The sequence below is a fragment of the Bradysia coprophila genome, unplaced genomic scaffold (genome assembly GCF_014529535.1).
Source record: "Bradysia coprophila strain Holo2 unplaced genomic scaffold, BU_Bcop_v1 contig_350, whole genome shotgun sequence".
NCBI classification, from domain to species: domain Eukaryota; kingdom Metazoa; phylum Arthropoda; class Insecta; order Diptera; family Sciaridae; genus Bradysia; species Bradysia coprophila.
Window position 1 is genome coordinate 2,599,675 of NW_023503608.1, and position 21,203 is coordinate 2,620,877.

The 21,203-nt window shown below is 37.4% G+C and overlaps 8 protein-coding genes and 1 long non-coding RNA gene across 9 annotated transcripts; 6 read left to right on the top strand and 3 right to left on the bottom strand.

Annotated features, from left to right (window-relative positions):
• Window positions 1-333: 333 nt before the first annotated feature.
• LOC119080164 (lysoplasmalogenase-like) lies at window positions 334-1,284 on the bottom strand. The gene is made up of 3 exons (XM_037188385.1): window positions 1,144-1,284; window positions 740-1,088; window positions 334-671 (listed from the first exon to the last, which is right to left on the bottom strand). The coding sequence occupies exons 1-3, from the start codon at window positions 1,156-1,158 to the stop codon at window positions 343-345; spliced, it is 693 nt and encodes a 230-aa protein (XP_037044280.1). The 5' UTR covers window positions 1,159-1,284; the 3' UTR covers window positions 334-342.
• Window positions 1,285-2,155: 871 nt separating this feature from the next.
• Window positions 2,156-3,329, bottom strand: LOC119080165 (proteasome subunit beta type-6). Its single transcript, XM_037188386.1, has 5 exons — window positions 3,251-3,329; window positions 3,140-3,195; window positions 2,780-2,979; window positions 2,446-2,720; window positions 2,156-2,380 (listed from the first exon to the last, which is right to left on the bottom strand). Exons 2-5 carry the CDS (start codon window positions 3,185-3,187, stop codon window positions 2,229-2,231), a joined length of 675 nt encoding a protein of 224 aa, XP_037044281.1. The 5' UTR covers window positions 3,188-3,195; window positions 3,251-3,329; the 3' UTR covers window positions 2,156-2,228.
• A 1,908-nt stretch (window positions 3,330-5,237) lies between these two features.
• On the top strand, window positions 5,238-6,582 carry LOC119080162 (signal recognition particle receptor subunit beta). The gene is made up of 5 exons (XM_037188383.1): window positions 5,238-5,430; window positions 5,499-5,665; window positions 5,752-5,891; window positions 5,969-6,094; window positions 6,175-6,582. The coding sequence occupies exons 1-5, from the start codon at window positions 5,322-5,324 to the stop codon at window positions 6,365-6,367; spliced, it is 735 nt and encodes a 244-aa protein (XP_037044278.1). The 5' UTR covers window positions 5,238-5,321; the 3' UTR covers window positions 6,368-6,582.
• Window positions 6,583-8,080: 1,498 nt separating this feature from the next.
• On the bottom strand, window positions 8,081-9,100 carry LOC119080161 (39S ribosomal protein L46, mitochondrial). Its single transcript, XM_037188382.1, has 2 exons — window positions 8,807-9,100; window positions 8,081-8,742 (listed from the first exon to the last, which is right to left on the bottom strand). The coding sequence occupies exons 1-2, from the start codon at window positions 8,987-8,989 to the stop codon at window positions 8,125-8,127; spliced, it is 801 nt and encodes a 266-aa protein (XP_037044277.1). The 5' UTR covers window positions 8,990-9,100; the 3' UTR covers window positions 8,081-8,124.
• A 1,554-nt stretch (window positions 9,101-10,654) lies between these two features.
• On the top strand, window positions 10,655-11,200 carry LOC119080166. Its single transcript, XR_005088286.1, has 2 exons — window positions 10,655-10,817; window positions 10,890-11,200. It is a non-coding gene; the product is annotated as an uncharacterized LOC119080166 (long non-coding RNA).
• Window positions 11,201-12,459: 1,259 nt separating this feature from the next.
• Window positions 12,460-13,505, top strand: LOC119080163 (uncharacterized protein C7orf50 homolog). Its single transcript, XM_037188384.1, has 3 exons — window positions 12,460-12,659; window positions 12,728-12,802; window positions 12,861-13,505. Exons 1-3 carry the CDS (start codon window positions 12,554-12,556, stop codon window positions 13,412-13,414), a joined length of 735 nt encoding a protein of 244 aa, XP_037044279.1. The 5' UTR covers window positions 12,460-12,553; the 3' UTR covers window positions 13,415-13,505.
• Window positions 13,506-13,842: 337 nt separating this feature from the next.
• LOC119081082 (saccharopine dehydrogenase-like oxidoreductase) lies at window positions 13,843-15,249 on the top strand. Its single transcript, XM_037189824.1, has 2 exons — window positions 13,843-14,194; window positions 14,265-15,249. Exons 1-2 carry the CDS (start codon window positions 13,865-13,867, stop codon window positions 15,228-15,230), a joined length of 1,296 nt encoding a protein of 431 aa, XP_037045719.1. The 5' UTR covers window positions 13,843-13,864; the 3' UTR covers window positions 15,231-15,249.
• A 1,476-nt stretch (window positions 15,250-16,725) lies between these two features.
• LOC119080160 (saccharopine dehydrogenase-like oxidoreductase) lies at window positions 16,726-18,307 on the top strand. The gene is made up of 2 exons (XM_037188380.1): window positions 16,726-17,192; window positions 17,269-18,307. Exons 1-2 carry the CDS (start codon window positions 16,863-16,865, stop codon window positions 18,226-18,228), a joined length of 1,290 nt encoding a protein of 429 aa, XP_037044275.1. The 5' UTR covers window positions 16,726-16,862; the 3' UTR covers window positions 18,229-18,307.
• A 1,259-nt stretch (window positions 18,308-19,566) lies between these two features.
• LOC119080167 (1-acyl-sn-glycerol-3-phosphate acyltransferase alpha-like) lies at window positions 19,567-20,992 on the top strand. Its single transcript, XM_037188387.1, has 5 exons — window positions 19,567-19,716; window positions 19,785-19,960; window positions 20,025-20,161; window positions 20,215-20,562; window positions 20,626-20,992. Exons 1-5 carry the CDS (start codon window positions 19,714-19,716, stop codon window positions 20,772-20,774), a joined length of 813 nt encoding a protein of 270 aa, XP_037044282.1. The 5' UTR covers window positions 19,567-19,713; the 3' UTR covers window positions 20,775-20,992.
• The last annotated feature ends 211 nt before the right edge of the window (window positions 20,993-21,203 follow it).

The window sequence follows — 21,203 nt, forward strand, 5'->3', positions numbered from 1 at the left end:
TTAACTGCGCTTTGTCATCTGTTAAATGAAATGTCAAAAAGCCGGTATAAAATTATTCGCGTCAGACTGGAGAGCCGCCGATGGTTTCTACTATCATTATTTTGCTGATGATGCAAGCAAAAGACAAAAGAACGACAGAGACGGTATAAGGCAGGCATTCAGATTTCCTTGGTGAAATGAATGAACTTTCATAATGAGTTTCGCGAGTGTATAGCGACAGACAGTTTATATATGAGAACGTTGCAGTCGTAGTCCGTTGGCCATACAGTGGTCAATTAAAATTTAAGCTCATCCCAAATCATATAGATACAAATGCAGACAATTATCGTTACATCTGATCATCTACTTTATTTTGCTCTTTTTATTCCCACGCTTCGATTCATTAAGCACGGTAAATGTTACAGCTGCCTGTGCTAAATAATATGTGAACATAACAATTTCTTGATGATAAGGTAAGACGGAGTAAAAACGATTCAAAGACAAGTATGAATCTGATACCATAAACGACAGTGCTGCAATGCTTTCAAGTGCATTCGTCGAGTTACCAGGGTGTCGCAGAAACTTAGAACATGCCAACCAAACTCGACCTAACAAAATTGGTGAATACAGAAAAACTGCTGCAGCAAGTACAATTGGCTGTTCCATTACTCCCGCTCTAATTAGGTATAGTACTGTGAAAGAAACATATCGACCAGTCTAATTTGATATTTACACATTCGCTTATATCTCGATGGCTTACCAATGTTTGCATACGGAATGAACACAAGACCCAATTTCAGATTGAGTGGCTCAATTCCAGCAGCTCTTATGAAAAGAATCTGTGCCACACCAAATGCTACGACTCCATACAAAAAATATTCCGGCCATATAAGACACGCGTCTCCCACACATGAGAATAGGAGTCCAGTAAAAATTTTGCGATTGATTCTAGTCTCATCGACGAAACCTTCGTGCAGTCTTGTGAAAAGTGCTAGGGACAAAATCGGTAAACACTTGACGACAGTCGACCACAACGAAGGAATGTGTTCCGGTATTAAGAGTGTAAAATACAGTCCAATCGACGCAATAAATGGAATCGATAGCAAAATCTGCAAAATAGTTCGCTTTGGTTCTTAAGAAAATAGCATGAGGCGGATGGCTTACCGTATTGAGAGCCATTCTCTTGCAAACTTGCTTATAGTTTGATCTCTCTTTGTGACTGTTTAAGAGACTATGAACTAATGTACTCAGAACTGACTTAATACATGAATTTATTGAATATTCGATTAGATAATCTTAAAGTCGTTATCGCTCTTTTGCGCAAGAGCAGCGCATTTTTTAAGTTCGTTTAACTATGCCAACTGTGTAAATACTCAAAAGGTCGTTAAGTCTGAATCTCAATTGGTTATGGTTAATATATCTTCCTTACAACAAATCCGCAGTATCAGTACCGATCTTAGTCTTATCTTAGCGTATGATCGGTGATCCAAGTCGTAATGACAAAAAATATTTTCTTTGCTCATAAGCTGTAAATTAGCATTCCAAAGGAATTGTTGTTAGCTGCCGTGAAGGTTTTTATTTCAATAGAACTAAATTTTGTCAAAGACCCGTTCTTCACCACAACATACTCAGACTAACAGAAAAGGCAGCGGTAGTAGTGACACAACAACACTCACGTATTCTAGACATCAGAGTTGATTGAGTTAGACTTCTGGAATATCCAGCAAGTATTGCCAAGATTTTTTTTGGGGGGATTCGTCACATTTTGGCGTTTCTTCACACTCTGGCGATTTTTCTAGGAAATTTAACAAATCAGTCAACAGTGATAAATTGCCGAGAAACCTATGATAGAGTGTGAAGAATCGCTAAAAAAAATTTCCAAAACGTGAAGAAACGCCATAGGGACAAATTTACCATTCCTTGTGTTTTTCGACGTTTCTTCACACTTTGCTGATTTTTGTTGGCGATTCCTCACGGGAATCTAAAAATGGTTCTTGCTTTAAGAGATTAAGATCCTACGAGAACCGGTCACAGTTTCGTTATGTTGAGTTGCATCAATATTCGAATTTTAATCATCACATCATGTATCCAAGGTTACTCAAATATTGTCCGTTATTAGATTCTTCGATAAATATTTACCTTTAAAAACGTCTCGCCGAATTTGCAAACATAAAAATATTTACCAGAAAAATTGTATTTTTATTTCGATTCAGGATCCATTCTTAAATTTCTTCCTTAAAAACATCGCTTTATGCACTGACCATACGCACAACCGGTGTAGAATTCGGTAGTGCTTCAGGTGGAGCGAAAAATACCTTCCGTTCAATGCCATCCTTAGTTATAACACCGATGCGCACTACACCGCCCGAACTTCCATCATGATGCATAGCATGCAAAACGGCTGGAAAGAAAGTCATCGAAATTTGAAATTCCCCAATCAATTTTTTCGCTAAATGTGCACCGTACTTTTCTTAACAAACTCCACGCACTCGTCTTTCTGCATTCCTTCGCGGTAGAATTCCCGAATGAAACCGTACACATACGAGCTGCCCGATCCGCCGATTGTACAACTTTGACGAACCAACATACCACCCAATGGAATCGAATAAACTTGTCCGCCTAGCTCTTTATCCCAACCAGCAACAATGATGCCGGCGACCAATGAGTCGCGATAATTGTAACAATAGTTGCGAAATTCGGATGCAGCCTCCGATACCAATGGCTCATTTCCGGTCTGATTTCTGCGGGAAGAATAAAACTGTGACTGACGAAACAAGTATCAGGAATTTCGATCACATACTCGTGATAGCTCATCGAATACTGTACAATATCAGCGATAGCTTGAGTGTCTGCTGCGGATCCACTTCGGCAACAATAGATTTTGTCGGTGATTCTATTTAACTTGTCAGTAACTCGATTGGCAACATAAGATCCAAGACTAGTACGTGAATCGGCCGCAACTATAACACCGTCTGCGAATTCGACAGCCATAATTGTGGTCTAAAATGAAACAGATTGGATTCCTTAACAACAAAAGTATAAAATTTACATTCTAAAAATTGGGTCGTCGAACATAATGTATGCCGATGTCGAAGCATATTCATGCCCCATACGTACTCACTACCTAACCTATGAATTTACGAATAAAATTGTTACTCACGCCAGTACTATGCTTAGCGGACATCCAGTCATTTCCACCCAATTCCATTGTTGTTACTTAAGTAATGCACGAAATTAAATCAAATGAAAATGTAAATTTTACAGAAATTACTTAGTCTCAGCGTTCGAAGGGTAATGACAAGCAGAAATTGTTAGTTTTGTTTTTATCCGGATCAATATGAAGTTGTCTGCAGAATGCAATCAGTGCTGCTATGACTTCAACCATTTCATGCGCTGCAAAACTTTCGTTGTGATTTTGAAAGTTATAAATGAACGACATATTCATACCAATGAAAGTAAATGGATAGGTATGGCCAAACGTTCAAATTTGTTCTAGCCGGAGCACATACGGATTTGCATGGCGCCACCTCAAACGAACTCATTTCTAGTGCAAATTTGTATGGACTGGCCATACCTACTTATCTACTTTCATTGATTCATACAACATAATCCACAAAAGATTGTTAGATCTAAGAGCAGCCTCTTTTTGAAGGGAAAATATCGGTAAACGTGGGATTAGCTTTTGCGGCCCACGTCTGTTTACTATGACTTGTCGACTTTAGGCACCCTGGAAATCAGTAAAGGAGTCGAGGAATACCTCCAAATAAATTTCTAAAAATCAAAAATTAAATTTTAGATTTTTTAAATTTTATTTGGAAGTAACCAGCGACTCCTTTACTACTTTCCAGGGTGTCTAAAGCTCCAGCGTGCGCATTATTCTGCAATGTGCTGTGTTCCTAGCTATTTCAACGATTTTAGTTTTCTTCAGTTTAAGAAGATGTTAAAGTTATGGTTATTGGAAAAGGCCCAAATTGATAAATTATCAAAGCTATATTCATTAGTCTAACTGAAAAAAGGATAACGCATTCTTCCTTTTTCTTATTTTAAGTACTTTTTTATTTTTTTAAATGATCAAAATCATTAATCAAATTCCTTCATTGAAGAAATTCACTGGAATTGATTATTTTGCTTGTTGTTTTGTTTAATGAAGAGAAATTTACTTACCTTCTTTTAATTCAAAATTGTGCAAATCTTAAATTTCTGAAATAAATCACTACTACTACTACTACTACAAAATGGAATTGAACACTTGGTATACATGCTTCACATCAACTGTTCTTTCATTCAAATTCGCTAGGCAGAGAAGTTCTGCTGTAAATTGCCAAAGTGACATCTCTTGTTATAGATTGTGGGAATTTCGAGGGGAAACTACGCGGCAAAGTCTGTCTCACTTACTTCCATTGACGTACTATTTTCTTCTATTTGTCACCCATACGAAATAGCACCTGTCCCAGTATTATTGCTCGCGTAGTTTCCTCGGATAATTCTTATCGTGACTACCGCAAATATCAGCGAGTCGGTCTTTCGAGCTCCAAAATTTAAAAACAAATCATTTGTTAAGAAATTTAAAATTTATCGATCACATTGTTCATGACAATACTGTTCGTGTGAAGTGACAGAAGACCTTCTTGTGAAACTTGTGACATTGACAGTCCTGTGAAATAGTGCTCGAATCTACAATCTATAGAGCGACTATGCTAGTTATTTTCTTAACGTATGCTGAAAGCTTTTTTAGCGAATGGGAGGTTTCCAACGCGAGTTCTGGAATCGAATTCATTAAAAAAGCTTTTTAGCATAAGTTGGGAACAAACTTGGAAATACGCGACAAAGTCGCCGTATTTTCACACTAGTTAGGAAAACTTCTTGTCGCTCTACCGCTTTTCAAATCTTCTAGTAACATGTCTACGTATAATGGACCAAGGTTCTGAAAGAACAGGTCAAGACACTTTCGAGTTGATCACGAAGGCGGTGTGATCAAAATTTTCCTGTAGCGCCAACTAGGTTTGGAAAATTTTATATGACGATTTCATCTTAACAAAAAAAAATTGTTTTCAAGTTGACTTTTCAAACAATATACATGTCTGAATTGTCAAAATTTGTGTTTCACCCGCCTTCTTAAGTGTCTTAACCTGTTCTTTCAGAACCTTGTAATGGACTGGGTCCCTTGATTTGCATTATTGAATTTTTGATTACAAAAAGTAGTCTGACATCACTGAATCGTATAATCAGGCACCACCAAAATTGTCGTGTTTTGTTGACGTTTACAATTCAAATATCTCTTAGAAGAAGTAGTATAAATTTCATTTGTGTGGCCTTTTTTTCGCTAGTTAAATTATTTGAAAATGGATTCAACCGATAACAATGGTTTTCCAGACAATATCGTCATGGGAGAAGTGGATTACTCTAATTTACCCTACGTCATTAGTTTATTCGTTTTAATTTTAAGTTTATGTGAGCCAATCAGATTTGCTGCTAGTGAGGTTATGTCGAAAACTGAATTTTAATTTATTCAATTCCAGTAATTCTGTTTTTGTGGAGAAAAACAAAGACTGCACGCACAGATATATTACTGGTAGGACCATCTGATTCTGGGAAAACGTATCTATTTTCACAGTTGCTATTTTCCGAAGACAAAGAAACATTTACATCGATTGCAGCCAATACCGGAATTTATAACGGTGAACAAGTTAGTACAAAACCAATTCATAGAAATTGGAAAAAAACCTATCGATAAATTGATACTAATATGGTTATAACATCGTGTCCATTTAGGGGCAGATCAAGTTTGTGGACATTCCCGGAAACGAGCGGCTACGCAGCAAATTCTTAGATCAATACAAGTATTTGGCTAAAGGCGTTATATTCGTTATCGATAGTGTCACATTACAACGGGATGTTCGTGACGTTGCCGAGTAAATTTACAAAATTTTAATTGCAAATTTAGCAATTTCCTTTTATAACTTTCTTGTTTTAATTATTGTTTACGCAGCTATTTATACACAATTTTGGCCGACAACGCATTATCAGCCACACCGATTTTGATTTTATGCAATAAACAAGACGAGACAATGGCCAAAGGCAGTGTAGTCGTTCAGAATTTACTGGAAAAAGAATTGTAAGTGAATTGAATCGTCATGGTGTCAGTGGTCATCCGGTTGTTAACTGAATTTATAATTTTTCGTTCTTTCGCAACAGAAATCTCATTCGAACAACACGATCCAGTCGTTTGCAGTCCGTTGACAATACCGCTAATCGTGAGGATGTCTATTTGGGAAAGCAGGGAAAGGATTTCCAGTTCAGTCATTTAACACAAAATATTCAAATTGTTGAGTGTTCGGCAAAGGAACGTGAACTGAAAAATTTAATTGGCTGGGTCACTAGTTTGTAACGAACTGATGGTTGATCGATTTCATTGATGTCATATGCAAGTCCCCTCCCCCCAATATTTGATTTTGTACGTTTGTTTTGTTTTTCTTCATCTCGGATCTTATTTTGGAATTAATGTCAATAACCTGTGTAACACTTCCTAATTGAAAATTGTTGTTGATTTAATCAATTCAGCAAAATAAATTGGAGAAACGACTGATTCAATCAAATCCAAAACCTTTTTTATTGTATAAGAGAAGCACATACGATCGGACTAAACTTTGGAGATTATACAGCTCACAGTAGTGGTCAATGCTAAGAAATATCCTCTGTGTTTCAAGCACTCATCCACAAATAGCTAACAGGTTAAAATTCGTCAACCGGCACATCTGACCCCACTAAGTCCTGAAATCCAATCACATACATTTCTTCAATTTTTCACAGCATCCTAAGAGAGTCGAGAGGAGTCTTACCAACGATCATTTTATGTTTCTCAGTTTCTCAATTGGGTACAACGATACGATCACATCATAACGATAAGAAAATCATGTCAACCAAAAAACCACTTAGATGATTTCCGACTAGAATCAGCATCTCTTAAATTTGAACAGATTGAGAAAAATCATTTTTTAATTAGAAGTTTATAATAGAGGAGGTCCGGATTAATTTCGGAATCATTTCTATTTTTGAATATTTTTTTAAAAAAATGTCCCACGATCACAAAAGAAGAAGATGCTCATCTTTAAACAACATCAGAAATTCATCAAAACAACGTCGCTTAGTAGTCGAAGGAAATAATTGAGCACACATTCCAGATTATGGAACATGAACATGAAAACACTGACTGGCTAGACCGCCGTTGAAGAGTTGGAGAATTGGATATGTCAGATTCATTGTACCTCAATGCCTTCGGTGATCTGGATCTTCCAATCGCAGATAATCGACAGGAAACTCCTGGAAACTGATACGGATTTACAGTTGCGATAGAAAATGCAATTAATGCTTGAGCGCTCACTAAACAGGATGCTGTATATCAGTGATATACCGGAATTAAGTAATTATGATGACATATTGAGATTGGGAGCGAATTAACGATATAACAATCGCTTAGAAGGTGAAATATTACAATTCATATCTGAGATGGAAGGGCGTGCCAGGACCAAAGAAAATTATTCAAGCGACAGATATTACAGCTAAAGGTGGATAATTAAAGGTAACACTCGGCTTAAAATTTGTTATTCAAATCGAAGACAATTTTAAGAATATAAGTGGGACAGTTTTGGCTGTTACACATACACATTCTTTGATTTACTATGTACTTTCTATTACTCGTATCAAATCTAGAACATTTGCGAGAGGCAACCTGTTTGTAGATAAACGAAGGAAATATTTTTTTTTAAAGACATCAGAAACTCCCAGTATGGCTAGTACGGTACTAACAAATCCAACGAAGGATTTGAATTTAAACGGTTTAAAATAAGGGATTTGCATTCCAAGAATATAAGAAATTTACCAAGGTCTATCATCCGCTGATTGCTTGATATCGCCTTAATAGTCGTCTCCTGCTAACACCACAAGTAAAAGAACTTCCCGCATTGGATGAATAAACCCTTTAAGATTTAGACAATCAAATGAAGGTCATCAATTTAGGTGTATTTTCCGTGATATTTGGGATAGTATTTCTGAATGTAGGCACGCGTAACACCATACTAATATCGCCCAAAGATAGAAACGACTTTTGTTCTCAATGAAACTATGACTAAATCTATTCAAATTCTCTTAAAGCAACAGCTCTGATACACTCTTTGCGTACTGATTTTGAGTTTTCAATTTTCCTTGGAATTCACCCTTATTGAGCCACTCAAAGTTCGACTGTTTCCCGTTAACGTTTCCTTTCTTGAAAGCTGACCGATAAAAGAATAACTTAGCACCAACTGATTCTCCGCGCTGATGTTCTGGATATTTCCATTTGTAGAAACCGCAAGGAGCATTGCCGTAGAAACTAACTTCGATTTCGTCGCCACAATTTTCCTTTAACACTCGTTCAGCTGTTTGTCGCATTGTTTCACCGTCTAAGCGTTTACCTTGCGGAAGTAGCATAAGCTTTTCATTGCCAAGCTTTTGTTCGACCAGTAGAATTAGTGTCTCCTCAAGCTTTCGGTTGGCAGATTTCACATCATTTTTACGATCAGCATCCGTTGTGCGCGAGTTTAGTTGAAACTGTTGCTGTTCATCACGCCAGGCATCTTTCAAATCTTGAGCGGTTTGTTGTAGAGCAGAATCAACGTCGTCTATATTACCTTTTTGTGTTAGTTGGGCTATTAATTTGTCCTTTTCGTCGCGCATTTCAAAATCGGACTTGTGACTTCGTTCGAATTCAATTTGCTTCAAGTGCTCCTAAATCGTAAGAAAAATACACACCGTCACGTCAAGACGTTTGCAATGGACAATTCAATTTTACCGAATATTCTTGCTCTATTTTAGTGAGCGATTTTGATATCACCGGCAGCCTTTCAACTAGTACGCCTGCATACAAATCCCATTTTTCCTTTACTTGTTCACTGGCAACAGCACTCATAGGCGTACACTTCACTCGATGTGTGGAGGAATGCGATAAAAGGGACCGTACAGCACGTTTTAACATGATTTCTGTCCTAATTTGATTTATAGAACAATGTTTAGGAAATAATTTGCAATTCCACAGTAACCTGAAGAGCCTGAGACCCGACTACATAACCTCCAAACGTAAATTTGACATAGTTGACAGTCAGCTGTATATTTTTATTTCAAAAGGAAATCAATTGTGTTAACACTTTCGAGTGCAGCGTCTAGGTTCTTTGATACGGTACGATTATGTTTCTGCAAAAGATCTTCAACTTTCTTTAGTTAATAGTTATTTACGTATTTGTTGTGGACGGTATATTTTAGGCAATTTCGCGAGTTGTAGTCCGAACGAAGTGAGGGCGACAAACGAAAGTGCTTAAAATAAACCGTCCACAACAGATGCGCATACAACTTTTCATGCTGAGGGAATAAATTACAAGTAAAATTCCGAAATTTATGCTCAAGCCATGAAAAATTCTTTGGATGCACGACTTATCTTGGTGACGCGTAATTTCCAAAGACTTTTAATGAAGAAATCATTTTGTAGTTGATTCTGTCATTTAGTGTGAATTCAAAGTCATCCGTTTTCATTCCGTTTTGCCGTGTAAATAGGTAAATACATAACAGTGACTGTGAATTAAGACTAAATTGTTTGAAATGTCAATTAAAATGTCAAACGGATGACTGTGAGTTCAACCTAAATTGCTAAACTTTGAGAGAGCGCCAAGAATTGGAATGGTAACTGGTATCCTAAGTTTAGGACTTTCTGTCACTTTTTTCGCTAGCAGTCCTTACATTTTCTGTCAAAATTTCTTATGGCTAATGAAGATTGTGGAAATTGTTCTCATCACTACCGCAAGAATCAGCGATGGCCTTTCGAGTCAATCTTTTGAGATAGGTAATTTAGTTAGGAAATTTAAATCTTCGATCATGCTAATATCGGTGAAATAAAATTCTCATACATTTTTCCAAGGCTGTAAACTTTGGTGAGGTCACACAGATCGCCATTTTATTAGATACGCTGAAAAAATTTACCACATAATCAAGGCGATGAGAATCATCACAGAAGGTGAATTTTTGTATAAAATCGGTAATTTTATCATCAACTATGGTGTGTTACCCGCGTACCTGTATCCACGTGACCTCTCCAAAGCTTCAGCCTTGCACTTTTCCACGCGAGCTGAAAATTTTGGCGGATGGTCGATACATTTTGTGTCAAAATTTCATTTCACCGGCTGGTTATATACTTAAGTTTAAAAAATGTCTCAGATACTTTAATTTTCCTTAAAGCTTGTATACTCGGAAAGCAACGTTGTTCCCGGGCCCATCTTATTTAGATATTTTGATTTACACTCCAACGACATCTCTTAGCAAGGTTCTCATTGTCAATGATTAACCTTTCCGAATTATTGCCCTACTTAACGTTTTTACCGGGTTTTGCAGATATATAATTATCAATACGAACATGGACCCATTGACGCAATTTTCAGTGTTTATTTTTTGTATTTTATTCATTTTATAGGAAAAACAAAAAAAAGTTGAATCATTGTGCATACAAGTTGAAATTTTTAAAATAAAAATTTCGTCTAAAAACACGTTAAAATTAGATAATGTTTTCTGTTTCTTCATCTTTCCTCGATAACGCGACAAACAACGTTTCGAAAAACACTTAAGTAAATGGATACCATGTTTGCACAAGCTGTAGCGTGTTTGTACAAAAAAAACGAATTCGTCGTGTTTGTTAATTTTTAACATTTAACGAATTCTACCACATATCCATCAACCAGTAATCATTTGTCAATCGTGCAAATATGAACATACTACCAAATTTTGTATTGCTCCTGATAATATCTTCTTTGTTTGGTTCTGTAAGTTTATTTGTAAAAATTTCTCTAATGAAAATGATGGAAAACATCGGATCTTTTTTCAATCGGAAATAGTGGACATACGCCTTCACGGTGCCACGGATACAACGAACACAGTTTGCCGAATGGAAACCCACCCAATATCGCCGAGTGGCGTTTAGACCGACTGGAGATAAAAAAGTTGAGGTCATAAAAGTGCAGCCTGCTGCGGAGAGAGAAATTCACGTTATTAAAACTTCGGACACACCTACAGCAGAATTAAGATCTGTAAGCTTGTAAGCGTAATATGGCACGGATTCTCTGTAATCAGTTTTTAATAACGAGCTTTAAGAATTTTCAATCAAACTTGTCGGTCGTAGTAATGTTAAATAAAAAGTTTTGAAGTCGTACTTATGGACTTTATCGGAAAAAGATATCTGAATTTTATACATGAAAGCGTATATGAAAGTAGAAAGCGCAATGACCCCTGTATAAACTAACTGACCAGCAAAATTCAATTTTCTCAACTCAGTTTTTTTCGTTGTCTTTTTTGAGAAAAATGTTTTTTGCAACTAGAAGTCATAAATGCTATTCAGGCACACAATGTGCATTGTCTTACACTTGGCTTGCGTCCTCAAGTGACAACTCGTTTGGCATTTTGTGAAGATCATACATCACTCGATTGCATAAATAACTGTTTCAGGCAGGATCATAAACAGTCCTCTTTTCATTGAGCGTATACTTAAACAGTTACACTCGAGAGATGAGTGGCGGTGTAATTTCTTGAGCACGTCTGGGTGTCCATGTAATTTTTAAGTTGCGATTAGCATCAGCGCCATCATTTCACCTCTCGAGTCATAAAATTCGACTTAAGGATAAAAATTGTCTCGAAGAACAAAATAGTGAGTATAGAAGTGTAGCAAGAACGAGAAGGAGTTTTCTTGTTTTTATGAGTTTTTTATGTATGTCTGAGAAGTGTCGATTTGCAAAAACTCCACCCAAAACTGACATTGTCAGAGATTTATACGTGATGGTAGACACTGTATATATATTTTTGTCCCTCTTGCTTTTAATTTACGCTGCGTGTCGCGCCTATACTGTTGGAAATTCACTTTCGATAGGTTTCTTCCATGGTACGGTAAAAACGAATTTTGACAGGCCGAAAACAACCGACCGTCATCCACAGAAGCAAACATAACCGCAACTTAAACAAATTTGTTCGTTGCAACTTCAAAGTGAGGTTGTGTTGGCTTCTCTGTGGATGACGATTCACATTTTGAACTGCCCTGGAAGAAACCTATGGGTCTTATCAATACCTATTCACGTAAACACCTTTTTTTCACTTGAGAGATGTAAAGATGGCACTGTTATTATTTCAACATGTCTTGTTTCCCATATACTTTTGTGGTTTACTTTAATCGACAGTGCTACCATGTCACCTCTCGAGTATAACTTTATGATTTTATCTTTCTTTAAATTGAAAAGTTAATTGATTCTCAAAAGCAATTTCAGTTCATTTGAATTTACTCCAATAAAACCGACAGACATATTCTCGGGAGTTAGTTAAATTTGAAAGACCCCTTTGTCACTATGCGATATCCACAACACAGTCCTGAATGGGTTAACACGCGCTCTACACTGACTGTCAAAAATAACAAATGTCAAACGAGTCTCTGTACGTGTATTAATCCACAAACGAGTACACATGCACGACCACTGTGTATAGTCAATTTTAATGATTATTTAAAGGACAATAAATAATGGCAAAAATAGACAAACGTGAAATCAAATTAAAGAAACCAAACAAGCGAAAGTTGAAGGAAATCTTGGAAGCTGACTCTCCAACGTCAAAGTTCAAAAAACTGGGTAATTTTTTGCAGAACTAACTAACCTGCGTTTCATAATATTTCATTTGACAAAATTTTTCTTTTAAGACATTTCAATGCTGAAGACAAAGACCAAGAAAAAAACGATTCAGAAAGCCGAATCCTCGAACAGTCAAATGAATTGTAAGTCGACTTTGCGTGACCCAAAGAATACATTATTTCAAATCGTAACAATCCACAGCGCCTAAGAAACGAAAATCGTTCGACAACGATGAAGTATCCTCAGACAGTGCCATCAGTAACAAAAAGGCTAAATTGTCAGTAGCACCAGCCGATTCCGATGAAGAGACACATGAACCAACACTGCAGGAAATCAATGAAAGCCTTAAACCGGAAAATATCAAAAATATCGATACAGGTCGACAGAAGAAACGAGCGAAGCATCAGCAGACCGTTGAAGTAAACAAACAAAGCTCGAAGGAGCGCGAAATTTTGCGGAACATTGAATATCTGAACAAGTGGAAATCGGACCGAGATTCATGGAAATTCGAAAAGCTCAGACAAATCTCAATACAAAACAGTCTGTACGACGAGGCGAACATCGATGACGATTTGTGGTGGCTGGTCACGGAATATTTGAGCGGTGCGAAGGGTGCTGCACGTGATTGTATTATTAAGAAATCGCAAGATATTATCAATGACATCGACAGCCGATTGACTGAAACCAACAAGAAGGAAATGCTTAGTCTTAGGAATTACAAAAGAGCACGGGAAATGCTTCAATTGTTGCAGTAAGTTGAATACATTTACACTGCAGTGTTCATTGTATATTTCTTTGTTAAACCACACGAAAAAGAACTTTTAATAAAACGTATTTTGATAAAAATGACTAAAGTCTATCCCTGCCGACTAGAGCACACTGCAAATACGACACAATTTCTGATCATCAAGGTCAATCGTGAAAATAAAATGTAGGGTAGGTCACGGTCAGCCAAGCCAAGGGAACTCTACTCAATCCAATCAGTGGTGATTGAAGAGTGAACCATATCTTACAACAACGCTCGACATTGCTTGCGACATTGTTCAACACAGTGATTGGTTGATAGGTACAATCAATCGCCAAGATACTGACTTAATCAAATCAAAGTTTACATTTTGGGTGTTACCGTAACATCAGCAATTTATTATCAAAACAGCTCAAGAGGCTGAAAGTTCACTTTTTCATACAAATCATTGACTTCATAAATGGCAAACGAGAATCGTCTTGATATAATTGTCTTTGGAGCTACCGGCTATACCGGAGGATATGTGGTTGAAAGTCTTATTGCTACAATCGACAAAGAGAACCCTAATCTGACTTGGGGTGTTGCTGGCAGGAGTGAGAAAAAAACAACAGAAGTCTTGAATGAGGTATCGAAGCATGTCGGAAAAAGCCTCGTTGGAGTCGAGGTGATTGTAGCAGATGTTAAGGATGAAGACTCCATTCTAAAAATGTGCAAACGAGGCCGGATTATTATCAATTGTGTGGGACCGTATAGTCTGTACGGGGAAGTTGTTGTGAAAAACTGTATTTTAGTAAGTGTGACCATTTCTTACATTTTTCGTCGCCTTTCAATAAAAATTGGGATTTTACTTTGCTGAATAGGCTAAGTCACATCACGTTGACCTCGCTGGTGAAGCATTTTTTCTCGAGAGCATGCAACTCAAGTATCACGACAAAGCTGTAGAGGCAGGTGTTTTTATTGTTGGCTCATGCGGATTCGATAGTATTCCGGCTGACCTTGGCATCATCGAACTACAAAAAAATTGTACGGGTGAAATTGCCTGGATTGAAACTTTTGCCAAAATTACAGCTGGTAAAAGTGGTAGTGTTATTAATCACGGAACTTGGGATTCTGCCGTTCAGTTCATCGCCAATTTAAGTAAAATGAAACGAGTTCGACGAGAACTCTATGAGAGTTTCTTTAAAGTGAGTTTTCCAACCTTCACCCACAAATGTAAGCAAAAATATTTGCCATATACACCACCAGAAATAGGAGAAGTGACCGTGCCGTTTTGGGAAACTGACAAATTCGTTGTGAAAAGGACCCAATTGGAAAATTTTATTCAACACAAGAGGCGACCAATTCAAATGTCCGCTTATTTGGTGGTTGGTTCGTGGTTAAAAGCATTTGGAATGTACATGTTTGCCATACTATTTGGAACATTCGCTTTCTTTGCATGCGGTCGAAAGTTGCTAAACAAATATCCGTCGTTCTTCAGTGCTGGTAATGTTTCTCTTAACGGCCCGACACGTAAACAAGTGACGGAGGCAAACTTTGAAATGACTATTGTTGGACATGGTTGGAAAGATAAGTTAAAATCTCCAACTGAGGAACCGCACTCACCACCCGAGCAACTTATTGTTGGTCGATGGCGTGGACCAGAAGCCGCTTATGCAGCTACTTCTATTTTTCTCATGCAAGCGGCAATAACAATATTGAAGGAAAACAATACCATTGAATATAAGGGAGGAGTTCTCACACCCGGCCTAGCATTTGAACATACTACGCTGGTGGAAAGGCTCAGGCGTCATGGAGTTTTGTTTGAACTAATTAACAAAATAAAATAGAGCACTGGAGTGCGTTGAGTAGAGCCTGGAAGAAGTTTTTTTTGTGTAATCAATGGTTAGAGTAGACAATGGAAATTCTATCATTTTTGGACTTAGGGACCTAGCACAGTTCTGCTACTAGCATGAACATAAGGAATATTTGGAGGTTAATGCTATCTTAACAGGAGTTGCCTTTCTTTCGTAAAGACAGGAGTCATGACTTGTTAGTGTGAATAAAAACGCACAACACATGCAATCGTACACGCATATATCTTTGAAATTTGGAGGCTATTTGTATTTTGACGTTGCTATTGACCTAGAAATGATTGAAATCTTATATCGTCCTTTTGGGATCTGTTTGAAAAGTAGCTCGTTTTGAATCAAAGTCTAAGATGACTTAGAGAGCACACTTTAGATAAAACGTCGCCGCAAAAAATTTCCCAAAATTGACGATTGATAAAAGTCTACTGATGATTTAAAATATATTATGCCCAGTGCCTAGCTCCCTCAATTTTAAAACTGTAGGACAATAATTCGAAAAAACAAAATCTCAAAAGGCTGTATCGAGTACAGTCTTGGAACTATAAGACCATAAAATTTCAATACACTTCACGGTAGGCACAAACGATGTCAACGTTGTTAGTTCCATGTCTCAAGTCGTCTGACATTTTCATACACATTTGACCTCTGATTCAATTTAGGTCAGGTTAAATTTGATCAAAATCAGGTCAAAATCGATTCTGATTGCAGGTCAGGTTCAGATAAAGTATCTCTATGGATAAACATGATCAATTTCGACCTTTATGTACTTGGCTTTATCATTCAACTCATTAAGATTAATTGATTTAAAAAAAAAAGTTGCTGAAGGAATGAAAACTGGTTTGTTTTTCTAATCCAACAAGAAATATTTGTGTTCAATAATGGTGAACACCATGATTACATCAAGTTAACCCATAATAGGCGAATGAAAACCTGTTTGCATCTTACTAAATGAACGATTAAAATTATCTAAACTTCCATAAGTGCATAAAGGTTGATCAACAGTGATCAGATAAAAGTGGCAATGCCAGTTGTGAAATGATCTTCAAAACTTTCGGTTACATCTTTTTATGTGAGGAAATCGAGAATATTGAATTCAATATTTTTTGAAAAAAAAGGTTTTGTTTTCGGCAACAGCTATAATTAGTTTATGCAAATTAATTTTGCAACGGAAAGGCATAAAATGTGAACAAGACTTTGTGTCGGATCCGAAAACGGGAGTTTTTCCAACATTTACTCCTATCCCTTAAATGAAAGATAATAAGCGTGTATGTCAGGTGAGGTGGTTTCTAGACATCTCTGTATGTAGACCTCACTACGTTCAGGCCATAACACACGAAAATCCCAAGAAACCACATCACCAGACAGATAACTCATCACTGGTGTTGTAGGCGTTCAAACCGAGACCTATCTTTTTAATAACAGTTGACATTGCTATACAACATTTTTAATAGGTAGGTGTTATATACTCACTGGAAAAGAATACCAAATGGTGAATCGAACGCGCAGTGTCATTTTTCGGTGTTTATGACATCAGCGATTTTATTATCTCAACAGCTGAGCAGAAAGAAAGTCCAGTATTTTCACAAGTAAATCAAGGTATTGGGTTCTAAAATGACAAGCGGAAATCGGCTTGATATAGTTGTGTTCGGAGCAACTGGCTACACTGGAGGATATGTTGTGGAAAATCTCATCAAAACAATCGATAAGGAAAATCCAGACCTGACGTGGGGTGTTGCAGGTAGAAGTGAGAAAAAGACGAGAGAAGTCTTGGATCGGGTATCGACGTATACAGGAAAAAACGTTGATGGAATCGAAGTGATTGTAGCGGATGTTGCCGACGAAGATTCCATTTTAAGAATGTGCAAACGGGGTCGGATAATTATCAATTGTGTGGGACCATACAGCTTGTACGGGGAAGTGGTTGTGAAAAGCTGTATCTTGGTAAGTGGGACGATTTATAACATTTTCCGTTGCCGGTCACTTTTAATAAAAATTGGGATTTTACTTTCTTGAATAGGCTAAATCACATCACGTTGATATTGCTGGTGAACCTTTTTTCCTCGAGGGCATGCAACTCAAGTATCACGACAAAGCTGTGGAGGCAGGCGTTTTGATTGTTGGTGCATGTGGTTTCGATAGTATTCCGGTTGATCTTGGAATCAGTGAATTGCAAAAAAATTGTTCGGGTGAAATTGCCTGGATCGAAACGTTTGCCAAAATTATAGCTGGTGAAAGTGGAAGTGTCATTAATCACGGAACTTGGGATTCAGCAGTCCAATTTTTCGCTAATTTAAGTGACTTGAAACGAGTCCGACGTGAGCTTTACAGTGGTTTCTTTAAAAAAGACTTCCCAACGTTCAGACACAAATGCAGCCAAAAGTATTTGCCATACACACCGCCAGAAATCGGGGAATTGACCGTGCCTTTTTGGGAAACTGATAAGTTCGTTGTAAAGAGGACACAATTGCAAAAGTACAGCGACCAGAACAAGCGACCCGTTCAAATGTCGGCTTATTTTGTGGTTGGTTCATGGTTCAAGGTATTGGGAATGGGTGCCATTGCCCTAATATTTGGAATGTTTGCTTTGTTTGCGTGTGGTCGGAGACTGCTTAATAGATATCCTTCGGTATTTACCGTCGGTAATGTTTCTCTAAACGGCCCAACACGTAAGCAAGTCAGCGAGACAAGCTTTGAAATTACCATTGTGGGACACGGCTGGAAAGATAAATTGGAATCACCGACTCAAGAGCCGGAATCGCCACCCGAACGCCTAATTGTTGGTCGCTGGCGTGGTCCGGAGGCAGGATATGCAGCTACGTCTGTTATTCTGATTCAAGCGGCAATCACAATTTTGAAAGAGATCGAATCAATCAATTACAAGGGAGGAGTTCTCACACCTGGCTTAGCATTTGAACATACATCGTTGGTAGACAGGCTCAGGCGGCATGCAGTTGTGTTTGAAATAATAAGAAATTGAAATTAAACCGAAAGGACTCACATTTTTGGATTATTGAAAGGGTAAAAAATAAAAATAAAAAATATTTTTAGAAAATGAAGGCTTTTCATCAATCAATATTATTTAGTCTGAATGATTCAAAAGATTCAATAGAAATGGGTGAGTCGTGGCATTGGCGAACAGAAGTTCCAGATTGCAAATCGTATTGATTGATTTTCCACGTTCCCTTGAACAGTTCGTCTTTAGAAATGTAGCGAATAAGTAAGTATATCATGTAACTAGCGGGTCGAATCGGAACGATTTTGACCTAGATAGCTATAGTCAAAATGATTCCGTACAATCTTCGACAACAATACGAATAATAGTAACTACGTAATGGTTTGAGACATCTTTATTTTGACAAGTGTGTCTTTATCGTAGCATATCTTACTCGCACAGACTACTGGAAGAGAGTTCTAACGCTACTGTCATTGACGCAAACCGAGTTTCCGTGGGATTAGTAAGATATTTGACTGCTAGTCATTAAAAGATCCAGTAATTCGGTTGTAATAACAGTGAGTGTATCTGTTAAACCTAAAGCTTGTACAGAATCAGCAACAGCTTGCCATTGAATTGTTTTCTTTGTCGACCAGCTGGAGATGTTCAGCTGTTGCTGATTCTGCACAAGCTTTAGGCTTAATGCGTGTAGAGGAAGTGATAATATCAGATGTGACAAAAATGGTCTGATTTTCATACAAATAAAGCAAGTGAAGGTCCTATATTTTGAGACAATCAGGTAATCTCTGAATCGTCTGGATATGCAGAACTTAGGTAGCATGCCAAACACGGTCTGTTTGAAACGACCTCGGAAACGACGTTAAATAAGGACTGACGACCACCAATATTTTTTCGGTCCGTTTCTGAGAACCAGCAGCTGTGTCGACAGTCCTTATTTAATCTCGTTTCAAATGAACCGTGCACAACGTACGCTACACATTTGCAACAAAACTAAAGATGAATCTTTTGTAATCGTGCCTAGTGTAAATGCGTTGCATTTATAACCTACTTCGTAACTGTAGCTTCACACAACGATGCGAAAACGACCTAATGCAAAAATTATCTAAAATTTATTTTCTTTAATTACATTAGGTGATTTTCGTAATGGTGTGTGTAAGGTGAAGGTTTATTTCATCACAGTACGCTCGTTACCGTTGGTTTGAATTTGAATTAGCCGAGAAAAAATTATGCAAATTTATACCATGTTTATACGTTCCTTTTACTTAACACTCTCGTATACCTTCGCCACATTACGCGAATACAAAGTCTACCGTGCAGCACAGGTCTTATTCGTATGTAACGACTAGAAAATAATTAAAAAATATCTACAAGTATTTCGCTATATGAGGTGTACGCGAACACATCTTATAACAGATTTGTGCAATATTGAGCGCTCGCTTTGAATAAAACTTGCATTAAACTACAAGAAACTATTCCATAAGAAATTGTCGATATTCTCGTTTGTTTAAAATGGTACTATACGCAAAATAAGTGTCTCAAGCGAAACATCGTTAGATGATTTTTATCAAATTTCTTTCTAGTTTTTCTACGAACTCTTCGGATTTTCGTTCATTCTATTTGTTACCTTTAAATATCGGCATCCAGTCCAATATTATGCAAAGTTTACATTTTACATTTTGACAGCTTCAGCTGCTTCTGCTATCCTACCATATGTAGGACTTTTTCGGTACCCAATACGAGATTATAGAAATGGAATGTAAGTCTTCTGTTTAAAAAGCGACAAATTCGGTCCGAAAACGTTTATCACGGAACGTTTACAGGCTACCCGCATGGAGTTTCCGAATGATTGTCCAGTTGTTGGGATTAGAATACGAGGTAAGAGGACTTGAAAATGTTGATAAGAACGAGGGTGGTGTGGTGGTCGTTGCACCACATCAGAGTATTTTAGATTTATCAGGTTAGTACACAATAAAACTGGATGGAGTGGAGATTCAAACGTCAATTAATTAGTTGATGCTTACTTATGGCCTTTGATCGGTCGACCGATTGGTGTAACCAAAAACATTGTGCTGTATGTATTTCCATTTGGTATCGGGATGTGGATATGCGGTTCTCTGTTCATTGATCGAAAAAACAGACAAAACGCTGTGAAACAATTGCATGCACAAACCGAAGCAATTCAAAGTCGAAGAAACAAAATTGTTATTTTCCCGGAGGGCACTCGAGCGCAACAGAACAAAATAATGCCGTTTAAAAAGGGAGCCTTTCATCTGGCAATCGACAGTCAGAGTATGATACAACCGGTGGTTGTCTCAAACTATCACTTTCTGAGCAGTGCAGAGAAACGCTTTCAGAAAGGTGAGCTACACATTGCACATATTGGCTCGGTTGATTTAATGGAATTTAAGAAATTGTTTGCAGGAAAAATTATTATCTCGATCTTACCAGCCATGTCCTGCAAGGGGATGACAAAAGATGACGTTAATATTGTATTGGAACGAACGAAACGACTGATGGACATTGATTTTGAGAAAATAAGCAACGAAACAAAGCCCCAATTTCATTCTTAGTTTATGTGAGGGTGCTTGGTTATGGAGATTAAGTGCAGGAATTTCATTTAAAATTAATCGGTCTTTGATGAAGGTCGGGTGATTGTGTTTTAAACTGTAACAAATTGAAATAAAATTGAGAAGTCACATGAAGTCGTTAGCAATTCCCAGCTGACTTTTTCGCCATCAATTGTATCATAGACTCAAGTCATCATTCCAGAACAATTTGGACACCTTGAGAGTAACGAGTAGCCAAACCCGTTAAATTGAGTAAATTTAGCAACATTCATTTTACATAGATTTAGTGGCATCAATTAAATGGCTTGATTCTCGAGAGTGACGACATTTATGTGTCTTGATCACGATTATCTGCTTAACTATTTTTGGGAGTCTCACCCGACTCAGTCCATAAACTTTAATGTTTTAATAAATCGAAAAACGAACTAGAAA